General features: G+C 35.6%; 1 protein-coding gene across 1 annotated transcript in view; it reads left to right on the top strand.

Moving 5' to 3' along the window:
- The window catches only part of DMD (dystrophin), a 1,667,815-nt gene that overhangs the window by 214,633 nt on the left and 1,440,737 nt on the right, over window positions 1-12,445 (top strand). Inside the window, exon 11 of the mRNA XM_040633145.1 lies at window positions 10,738-10,857. Coding sequence (XP_040489079.1) covers window positions 10,738-10,857 — 120 coding nt within the window. The remainder of the gene's footprint in view (window positions 1-10,737; window positions 10,858-12,445) is intronic.

Genomic DNA, 12,445 nt, shown 5'->3' on the forward strand with positions numbered 1-12,445 from the left:
GGAATCAGATTTTTAGCTGGGGACATGCCACAGGGTGATCAGTTCATGAGGAATATGTGAAGAGTGGACCAGCTGGGCAAACTATATTATCTGTAATCATAAGACTCTATTCTTAAATTTGTGTGCAGAGCTGTAGCCTTGTGAGTCACAGTGAACTTAATATAAACTATAAGGACTTTTTGCCCTCTAGCCTCATTCACAGGCTTAATTAGGTCTGGTTGGCCCTTTTTTTAAAACTGTCCTTACAATTTAACCTCTCTTCCCAGATTCTTATTAAGAAAGGAGAGAGAAGGCCTAGGGAAACTTTTTTTTTTTTTGAATTCCATATAGATCTTACTTGACCTTCAAGGGGCACAGAATAGGAACCATGGGAGAAAAACATATTCTCTCAAGTGGGAGATTCCATGACCACATCACATACACAGCATAAAGACAAAAATGTTCCAAGAGAGAATATCCAGATAGGAAAGATCCATAAGAGAATAGTCAAAACACAGCATGATGATAAGTATGTTCCAAGAGAAATATCCAGATAGGAAGGATTCATGAGAAAGAAGCTAAAAACAGTCAAAGAAACTAAGCCATGCAGAAAAATGTCACTTGAACCTCTCACTAATGCCCCAAACCCCATATTAAACACTGTTCTGATAGGCATTTATTGCTAAAATGACACAGTCCTCACACTGCTTTCAAACAGTAAGAACATATAGTAGGACCTAACTATTATGTATGTGTGTGTATGTGTGTTTTTTAAAAATAGCCTTGTGGTAGTAGTCTTTAAAATGTAATAGGTTGAATTCAAGTATCACCAGAGTGCTAAAACCTGGAACTCAACTGAGTATACACACATACACATATAACAGTTTAAGTTTCTATTTATGTGCCTTGTATTGTGCAGTTATACAAAACAGACGTATCTGTCTCATGCATATTTAAGTGTATACGTATCTCTAACATAGAGACGGTATATTACAGACTCTGCAGCCAGACTGCCTTGGATGAAAACATAGCTCTATCATTTGCAAGGGGAATGACTTGGCAGAAGTTACTTAACCATTTTATGCCTCAGTTTCCCCAAGTATGAAATCAAGACAATGGTGATGATATCTATCTTACAGGGATGATAAAAACATTGGACATATAATTGGATAAAAATCACTTAGAATAATAGCTGGTACCTAGAATTACACGAATGACCTTAGCTGTTATTATTGTATAAGACATGTCTCCAAGCCAAATAAGACTGATTTGTGTGATAACATTCTTTTGATAAAAGAAAGTGGCAAGTTAAAGTAGAAAAGGGCAGTATCACTCTTCATATTCGACAGAATTATATATGCATGATGCTCAGTTTTAATTTTTAAAAATCTTGAGAAGGCATCTAATTTCCCATCAATATGCTATAAATAAGCAGCATATTCCGAGAATAACTTTACATACTAGATACGCCATTAATTTAATTAAAATAATAATAATAATCCATGCTCATGTTCTTTTAACAAATCAAGTTATTCCAGCTAAGAGATTACTAATTGGTTCATTAAATATCACTGAGCACTGATTCAGTAACATTACATTGCTCAAAATATCACAGCCTTGTTTTCAGGTACCTCAGTACATCTACTGAAATATAACTATCCATGAAGCCGTGATCTTAGAGACACCAGCTTTATTTTTTTATTCTTAATTTCTCCTATCATGCTTCTTTATTAGAAGTTTCTGGCTCTGGGGAGGGTAAAGAAAAAAAAAAGGAAAATGGATGACTATCTCTCACTTAAGGAATTAGTCTAATATAAAGTATCTCTGTTTTTCTGGACCAATACCAATTAATTTCAGTTTCCTTGAATAGGTAATGCAACATTAAAAATGTAAATGAATTATTTACATATAGAAAACATTTTAGAATGCATTTTAGGTGAAAAATTTTCACAAGAAAGCCACAACAGATATGATAATATGAATTTTAAGAAAATAATAATTTTCTTGAAAAATATATTCATGTATCTTATAACAAAATGCAAAACCATAAATCCATTCTCATATTAAAAATGAGGTTGTGTCTCTTTCTAAGGAATATATAGTTGGTAACTACAGTATGTTATAATTTTATGTTTAATAGTTCTGTTATGAGCAAAATTATTTCTAGTGGTAAAACTGGTAGTATTCTGTTATTCAATGGAACTACATACTGCAGAAATAATTTATACTGGATAATATTTTAGATTCCATTAACAATTAAAGATTTAGATCATCTAGTGAGAATGAGAAAACTACTAACTTGGATTTTTTTAAAAAAAGCTTTATTTATTATTTTATTTATTTGAGAGAGAGAGCAGAGGGGGAGGGGGGAAGAATCTCAAGCAGACTCCCTGCTGAGCGTGGAGTCCAACTCAGGCTCTACCTCACCAATCTGAGATCGAGACCTGAGCCAAGGGGGGCCTGGGTGGCTCAGTTGTTAAGCATCTGCCTTAGGCTCAGGGCGTGATCCCGGTGTTCTGGGATCGAGCTCTGCCTCAGGCTCCTCCGCTGGGAGCCTGCTTCTTCCTCTCCTACTCCTCCTGCTTGTGTTCCCTCTCTCACTGGCTGTCTTTCTCTCTGTCAAAAAAATAAAAATCTTAAAAAAAAGATCTGAGACAAAACCAAGAGTCGGATGCTTAACCAACTGAGCCACCCAGGAGCCCCGAAAGAGGATGTTATTATCAAAAGTTTGGGGAATAAATACTGATGCCCAGAGGGACTATTTCCATGGATCTTAGTCTAAGAATTGAATGATAAGGTGATAATGTCAGAAATAGATGAAAAAATCAGCATTTCTCATCACCTACCAACTCTAAGCATTGTGGTAGCTGATTCTAATGTATTATCTCATTTAATTCCAGTACTAAACCTGTCCTGGAGGGATTGATTGATTGATTTCTCCTTCCCTCTGTTTTCTTTTTTTTATTATTATGTTCAGTTAGCATATAGTACATCATTAGTTTTTGATGTAGTGTTCAACGATTTATTAGTTGCGTATAACATACAGTGCTCATCACCACATGTGCCCTCCTTAATGCCCATCACCTGGTTATCCCGTCCCCCCTCCCCCTCCCTTCTGTAACCCTCAGGTTGTTTTCCAGAGTCCAGAGTCTCTCATGGTTTGTCTCTCTCTCTGATTTCTTCCCATTTGTTTTTCCCTCCCTTCCCCTGTGGTCCTCTGCAGTATTCCTTATGTTCCACATATGAGTGAAACCATATGATAATTGTTTTTCTCTGCCTGACTTATTTCACTTAGCATAATCCCCTCCAGTTCCATCCATGTCAGTACAAATGGTGGGTATTCATCCTCTCTGATGGCTGAGTAATATTCCATTGTGTTCAGTGAGATTAAGGAGTTGCCTAAGGTAAATTAAATAGTAATCAATAGACTCTGGCTTTTCATCTTGACCTGTCTGCCAGACTCTTTCTCCTCTTTTCTTAGATTCCAAGGAAGTTTGACTCCAGTAGCTATCCTAGAGGCTAGAGCAAATGCAGAGAGTAGCAAGGAGATTGGGCAAGTGTGGCGTTTGTTTTCCCTGGCTTGGGAATATCTAGATGGAAGAGATGGAGAGACGGCATGTAAGTCCTCAGACTTAGAGTAAGCAATGGGGAAAGAGCACATTAGTGGTAGCTGCAGATGAAGTGCTCGGAATTAGAATGATTAAGGAAATTATTTTTCAACATTAATCCTATATTTCTTTCTTTAAAATTAGAGCAAAAGGAATTAGAAAGGGAACATAGAACAAAATAGGCTTATGATGAGAATAGCAGTGATGTTTGAGCAGGATAATCAGTAGAATGGAATATCACATCGACATGCATATCACTTCCTCTGTGCTGCGCCTGAAAACTTCCACCCCTCCCCTCTCTCCCAGTATTCCTATTCTCTTCTTTTTCATTAATTATTGTCAGGCTAAAGGCATTTTGTAATTATTTATTAGATTTTCTTGGTGTTCACTTTAATTGCTGTTTTCAACGGTGTAGCTATAGACAGGGTGTATGGATGTCTGCATGCATGCGTGGATTACGGAGGAAGGAGGAAAAGTGTGAGAATTGAAGTCTATTATTTAGTGATTTGGGGTCTGTCCTCCTTGCCCCATAATATAGCTTTTCTGACCATACTCATTTTTTAGCAATGTATGCAATCACTAGATCAGTTAGTTTAAAGCTACTGTTGTTAATCTCACGTAAATAATTTGGAAGTTAAAGTCTTACTTCTGGATTTAAAATTCATTTTCTATTTTTCCAAATCCTAAAAGTTAGCTGTAACTTCATTCCTGGATTTCCAAAAGCACATCCTTTCTGTACTTAAGATACCTATTAGAGGATGATAGACAGCAGGAATTAGATGAGGGTGAATGAGGTGATTATTGGCTTCTTGCAATAGGGTTTGAAGTCTTTGTTCTGAATTCGCCTAAATGTGAGCTTTTAGTACTAACTAGCTGTTAATGTTTAGTGAGTTCATACCATGTGCCAGGCAATGTGCTAAGCAATTATATAGTACTCAGGATTCCTACCCACCTAAAGAGATAGGTACTCTTATTATCCCAATTTTGAAAATTAGTAAGCTGAGACTTGGTGTGATTGAAAACTTTCTCAAGGTCGCATAGCTGGTTGGCAATGCATCCAGAAATCAAACCCAGAAAATCTGACTTCAGATCCCACACCTTTAAACATGCATAGATTTTTATTAGTCTGTCATCCATATCATACCCTATTCTACTTATACTCCAAACAAGGCAGGATACGTTAATTATCAACTCTGTTTTTATTTATTTTTTTATAATAATATTTTTTATTATGTTAGTCACCATACAGTACATCCCTGGTTTTTGATGTAAAGTTCCATGATTCATTAGTTGCGTATAACACCCAGTGCACCATGCAATACGTGCCCTCCTTACTACCCATCACCAGCCTATCCCATTCCCCCACCCCTCTCCCCTCTGAAGCCAACTCAACTCTGTTTTTAAAACAATTTTTCATATTTCTTGAGCTCTCATTTTGCACTTGGGGAGCTTTAGGTTTTTAAGATCTTTCAGATGTCTTTGAACATCTTTCAGATGTCATTAAAATGGTCTTTAGAGCTCCCCTTTGGTAGCTTGGGAGTTGGCTGAAACATAAACATTTATTTCTAACAAAAAGGTAAAAAACAGTGGGTTCTGATATAAAGACTAATATAACTATACAATCACATTTAGTAAGTGTATAGCAAACTAAAAGGTCTTCTAGGAAGGCCTGTTGAGGTACCTTTTTAAAAGTATTCTGCAAATGTACAACAGAATTACATACTATAAATAGATCCTCCTGAAGAACTAGACTGCACTGTGACTAGTCAGGCTAAGCGAAGTGAATATTAGACTGAAAATAAAATGGCAAGCCATTTCCAGATCATTTCACTCAGGGAAGCAGCAGATACAGAGCCTAGACCAGTGTAGAGCTGATGGAAAGAAGGAGATAAGAATGGCCATAAGAGAAAAGGTGACGAGAAGGATGAATTGCCTACCTTCTCATCATTTCTTAAGAAATCATAAAATTTTCTGATTTGGTCAGGATGTGTTTTTATTTGAAAATAAAATCAATTCATATCCAGATGTATTGCATTAGCTAATTGTTCATAAGTATCTAGGGATTTTTTTGTTTTGTTTTATTCCTGAGGTAGATTTAAAAAAAAAAAATACTACTTTCCCAGGTGTTGGTCTTATCCCATATTTCTGGAAACTCTTCTAATTTCTTAAGATTTTTTGCAAATTTTATATTTGATGCAAGTTTTGTTCTCATCAGCCTTTCTTTTTGTGTGCATATTCTTAGGCTAAACCAAAAAGCTGCAGATTACTTAAATTTAATATTTTTATTAAACATCTTTTAATTATATTAATTCAAAGTAATATGTGGGTGGCAACAGATGGTCTTAGAATCCATGCATAGCCCATGATCTGTGTTGTTTCTTGATGTGTGTGTTTGCGTACATGTGTGTGTGCGTGTAGGACCTGGTGTGGCAATTTTCTATTGGTTGATCATTGAAGTAGAAGGAGTAATGAAATAGACTGTGCATGTAGGCAGCCACCGCCCTTTCCTATTCCATGTTACTGAGCATATACTATGGCCAAGGGAAGTATTGTAGAACCTCCTAGGGAGATTATGAGACACCCAACCTTGTTGTTGTGGTCTCTTTATGTTTCTATTAATTGTTAATCTTCATCTCTGCACATCAAATCTAGTAATTCCCTAGCCTTACGTATTTCCATTCCTTTATTTGCAAGCATTATTTCACCTGCGTGCTAATAAAGAGTTAAATCACTTAAGTTTGGAGTAAACACTAAAGTGACTCTTTTTCAGTGATCCTCCTGAGCCAGTTTTTGAAAAAAAAGTTGACGTGGGTCAGGGCAAGAAGTATTCACTACTACTGATGACATTTAAAGGGAGTAGAAGAAAAGTCATATTTAAATCATAAAATTGTGAATATGTACTAAGGGAATAACAAATTTGGTCAGGACCTTTAACTACAGAATAATTTATAAGAAATAGAATTATTTACAGAGGTATAACAAAATCTGTTTGTGAAATCTAAGTATTTTTAATGTTAAATTTCACTGTTGGCCTTTTCTCTTGTCATAAGGAGAAAAAAAAGATTGTTAGTTGACATTAGAGAACAAACGTTGCTGACATTTGTATCTATCTAATAATGGTATAGAAATGTAATTAGGAGCCTGAAATTTTTTTTTTCATCTGGTAAGTGTAACAAATGCATTACTTGAATAAAAATAACAGCAAGAAATACATAATAAAATATCTAGCATGTACTTGTATGTGTGTAAATAATTTATGTGCTTTTAATCAAGAAAAACATACTTTAACAATCATATTACAGCATTTCAATTTGAAGGTATTATTTCCTGGGGCGCCTGGGTGGCTCAGTCATTGGGCGTCTGCCTTCAGCTCAGGGCGTGATCCTGGCGTTATGGGATCGAGCCCTGCATCGGGCTCCTGTGCTGGGAGCCTGCTTCTTCCTCTCCCGCTCCCCCTGCTTGTGTTCCCTCTCTCTCTGGCTGTCTCTCTCTCTGTCAAATAAATAAATAAAATCTTAAATAAAAAAAGATATTATTTCCTGATAGGCAAAAATGTTAGCATACTTCTCTGGGGATATATCTATATTTGGAATAATTTGGCTCATAATTTAAGGATTAATTAGCAAATCTACTGTAAGTCTCTGTTGTATAAATCCAGCTATGAGAAATTCAGATCCATAAGAAGTAAATATTTAATTAAAATTCATTTTTAAATAGCTTTAAAAAGTTATAATGTATTTTAAAAATTAGTAGTCTTAAGAATCTGTGTTTTCTCAAAGAGGGAAGCAGGAGGGGGGCATAGTTTCTATCAATGATCCAGGCCCTTATTCATGGATATCTAGGTGGGCAGAAAAATTTAGCATTTTAATCCCACCTCTGTGTATGTGACATTTTTGCTACTTCTAGGAATCAGCTTTTTAAGAAAATGAACTCTAGACATTGTATATTTTATAGTCTTTTGTCTTGATGATGGGCATTAGCAAATACTGTGGTATGCATTCTATTTATTTTCAGAGGGGAGGTCTGGGGAAATAGGAAGTATGATTATGATGTTGCAGTGGCTTCTGTCTTGAGGCTATGGAGTGTGCTCAGAAAAGTTAAGTTTAACCCTTTCTCTTTTAATCCCTGATTATGAGTAAAATAAGAGGTATAATTTGAAAAAGTCATAGAAGAGAAAAGGAAATACTGGAAATAACTTAAATAGTATATGCTAATCTCCTCCGGTGCTATGCACTCTTCAAGAATTTGAGCCACTGTGGAGTACCTTTCCCATGTTCCTTTGTTTCCCTTTACTCGCTATAAATCCCGACAGGTCTTATGTTTGATTTTGAAGCTATCAATCCACAACTAGCTTTAGTGGTTCTTTGTGTTAGCACTCCTGCAAAAGCATAAAATTTAAACCTGATAAATATGGTAAGAATATAATTTCTGAATATATAGAATATAAAGCAACTAGGTAAGCAAAACAAAATCAGAAATCTAAGTGCTGGAGAAAATACATAGTATATTTGATCACATAAGCTTTAGAAAGACTGAACCCAATTTTAAAATTAGAACTTCACCAATCAAATGATGATTTTCTCAAGTTCCTTTATTAAAATGTATTGAAACAGTGAAAACAATAGTTTAAATGTAAAAATGTGAACAGTATAGCTTTATTTCCTAGTTGTTTTTATTTTTTTATTTATTTTTTTAAAAGATTTTTTATTTATTTATTTGACATAGAGACAGCCAGTGAGAGAGGGAACACAAGCAGGGGGAGTGGGAGAGGAAGAAGCAGGCTTCCAGCAGAAGAGCCTGATGTGGGGCTCGATCCCAGAACGCTGGGATCACGCCCTGAGCCGAAGGCAGACGCTTAACAACTGCGCTACCCAGGCGCCCCTATTTCCTAGTTGTTTTTAATACATGTATTTGTATATACTCTCATACTTGAATGGTAAGGAGAAAGAATTTGGCCAAATTAAGGAAATGAACTTATGTCCACCAAAATATTATTGATCACCAAAATATTATTTTAATTATTTTTACAATTCCTGGCTGACACATTTGAAATGCTCCCAGTCCTGCCTTATGTAACTCAGAAAACACAGACTCAACATGACTTTCAAGGACAATTCTGAATGTTAATGTTTCCATTTTCGGCCTCATGTCAGGAAGAGTTTTATTACCCGGTGTAAGCTCTGGAATGTCAAAGGCATGGTAGGCAGTATAGACTGCATACACAAAATTAATGCATGGTCATTTTATTCTAAATTGCTTCACTTGAAAGTATAGCATGAAAATCTAGAGAGAGGAACTAAAAGTAAGTGATTTTATAGTGCTCTAAAATATTGAGACTCAAAAAATAAAAGTCCTAGGATAAGAATGCTCATGTCTTTGAGTTTGTGCTGTGGCCAATCCCAAATAAGTTACCTTACATCTGCCACAGGGTTTGCATAACTAAAGGCTGGTCTGATAGGTACCAGACATCATTGTTTCACAGGCAAGGACTGCAGATTTTCCAGAAATTAACAGACCTTGTCCCAAATGTGCTTCTCCATTCTTATATAATAAAGCATTCCAGGGAGCAAACTAGCTGATGAGACATTTTGTGTACCCATGTAGGGATTTTCTAATCACAGTGAGGGTAGTGTGATAAGGTCTTTGGGAACTGGAGCTCCCAGGCAAGATGTCTCAGTTCTAGAGCATCCTTCTTTGTTACTCCTTCTCTGTTTATCACTCTGTTTACCCTGTTTATCTTTACAAAAAAGTCATATACTATGATTTTTAGAAGATTGGACTACTGTTTTATGGTTATATGTGATGTCAGTGTAGTTATAATTACAGTTTTTAAAAAGCAAATCCCTCCTATTAGATTATAATCTTTACCCAACCTCATCTGTGCATTTGCCCTTACCCCGCCACTTGGCACCATTCAGCAACAGTTTATTGATCTTCAGTTGCTTGGCATATGTATGAGGACAAGGGACATCTCTGTTCTAGTGGATCTTTTATTCCAGTAAGTTATACAAACAATAAATGACTAAACCAATTTGTAAGAAAATATTGAGTAATGAAAATATTATCTAAAAAAATTATAGAGATTGAGAGTAATTGAGAAGGAAATTTAGATAGCATCTTCATGAAAAGCCCTTCTGGGCCAGTGACACTTAAAAATGAGTCTTGAACAATACGAAAGAGACGTTGTTTAGAGATAAGGAGGAAGAACACTTCAGGCAAAGCAAACAGCTTGACAGATTGTGGAAGAGAAGACAAGGTAGCCGAACCATAGTAGCAGAGGGCAAGAATGATATGCAGTTACATTTGAGAGGTAGGCAGGTGCTAGATGGTATAAGGATTTCTGGGAAGGAATTTGTATTCTCCTTAAATTTTTTTTTTAATTTTTAAAAATTTTTTGTATGCTTTTTTTGTATTTTCCTTCTTAGTGTGATGTGACTCCATTTGCTTTTATCCAGAGGAATGACATCTGATTTGTAGTTGAGCCGAGGAGAATGAACCAGCAAAGGAGTTCAAATGCAGTGCTTAGTGAGGTGGGAGGATAATCAGGAAAAGGTAGTACCTGAAGCTCAAGAGAAGAGAAGGAATGAAGAATGGATATGGGGACCTGAAGGTTGATGGTAACCTTTCCAAGAGGTGTTTCATTGGGGTAGTTGGCAAAGAGAATAGTAACGTAAGGAAATGGCAAGAGTAAGTGTAGAAAACAAAGTATTTTTCAGTGAAGAGGAATAAATAATAAGGCAGTAGCAGGAAGGGTTCGATGGGTCAAGAGAGTTTGTCTTGTTACAGTTGATAATGGTGAGCTTCAGTCGAAAAGGAGATGCTGAAGATGCCAGAGGCAGCAGGTAATTTTAGGAGAAAAGTCCCTGAAAGGGCGAGAGGAAGTGGGATAAGGCGTAGAACATCCTACCATACTTTTCTCAATAGATGCTCCCTCTGTGTACTTTCAAGTTCAGTTTACAGTAGAAATGTGCTAATTTTGCTGAGCACCGTAGCAGAAAATTTGCCTGGAATGGTTCTGTTTAATAAAAAATTGCATGACCCAAAACATGACAGAAATTAAATCCCACACATTTGGGAAGAAATGTTTTTTGGCATTCAGTTCAGAAGACTATCATTTTAATTACTTTAAATTTTTTTTTTAATCTTGCAGGTGCTTCAAGAAGACTTAGAACAGGAACAAGTCAGGGTCAATTCTCTCACACACATGGTAGTGGTGGTCGATGAATCTAGTGGAGACTATGCAACCGCTGCTTTGGAAGAACAACTGAAGGTCAGATTATTTTCTTTAATACACTAACTGCGTCATCAAAATAATTAATTGTAATTCAGAATATATTTAGAAAATGTATAATGTAATTTGTATATTACAAATATTTACAATGCAATATATTTATTTAAACGAAGTCAAATTATGTTCCATTTGTGCACATTTCCCTTTCATTAACTATCCGCTGTTTGTTCACACTAGCTTCCTGGCCTTTGGGGAAATATATGAATGCAGATCCGTGTTTTTTTTTTTTTAATTATAGTTGAATAACATGTGTTAGAGAACTTGTCAGAGGAATATTATTTATGTCCTCTAAAACCTACAGTTAAAGAGAGGACAAAGGTAAAAAGAAAAAAACCCAAAAGGGATCACATTCAGTCAAATCATGAGAAATCGATCACCTTCGTATTTTTTTCCTGGAAAACTTCAGTTATAGTCTTGATGAGGCCATAGCAGGATATTTAATTTTTGGAAGTTTTGTTGGAGAAGATACTTAGCCTTTCAAGCCCTCATTCAACCTGAGTCATAGTAATTATATCCTTGGAAACGTAACCAGTACCTATTAACAAAGAGTAAGGTGGGTATTTTCGTATTTTTATCTTTTCGTCCTAATTAGGAATAACAAGGTTTTACTGTAAAAAAAAATTTTTTGAAAACATTTTCAACAAAACATATGTACATACACCAAAACATCAACATTAAGGAAAAATACAGTTTATTGTTCTGAGTGTGATATACACACACACACACACACAACACTACACGTTATAGTTGAGGCATTCACTTTAGCCGTGAAATGCCTGCCTTTTCTTTGTGATTATTAAGGGCCAATAGTCTGACATGTCTAAGGATCCAATCAATGTGGGTTTAAATAGCTTTATCAGCACGAGGTTGTTCTAAACATACTCTTACCTAACCTATAACGCAGTTTCTTAAAGCCTTATCTCTGTTTTCTTCTTTCTTTGTGTGAATTGTGTTTTTTTATCCCAGTAAAATGTCATTTCCTCAGGTTACTGCTTTAAACTTCCAGTTTTTAACAATGGTATCTTCTTCTCTATCATTAAATGACAAAAAGAAAATTCTTGAACTGCTACAATGGAGCATTTAAGGTATATTAGTCACCCATGTTAATTGCTTGTGATTCAATGAAATTGCAGCAGGGATTACAGATATAAAAATGTTTATGACGCCTGCTATTATGATGTATCATCACATATTGATCAGATATATTGTACACATATATACTCGTGACTAGCTAAAGGACTGTACTGATAGGCCACTGCTATAACCATTTGAAGGAATTCTTTAGTTCTCATAAAATAGTGTTGTAGCTGATTATAGATGGGTAAAAATCTAATACTCAGCATTCCTCAGAAATTTTCAGAAAAGGTAGAAGAAGTCTAGGGAGGAGAATTTGGGAGGGTGCCTGGTTAAAAAAAAAAATCAAGGCCATTATTTTTCTAAGTCATAGACTATTTCTTTTTTTTTTTTTTTTTAAGATTTTATTTATTTATTTGACAGAGATAGAGACAGCCAGCGAGAGAGGGAACACAAGCAGGGGAAGTGGGAGAGGAAGAAGCCGGCTCATAGC

This window comes from Ursus maritimus, assembly GCF_017311325.1.
Source record: "Ursus maritimus isolate PB19 chromosome X unlocalized genomic scaffold, ASM1731132v1 scaffold_X1, whole genome shotgun sequence".
Classification (NCBI taxonomy): Eukaryota; Metazoa; Chordata; class Mammalia; order Carnivora; family Ursidae; genus Ursus; species Ursus maritimus.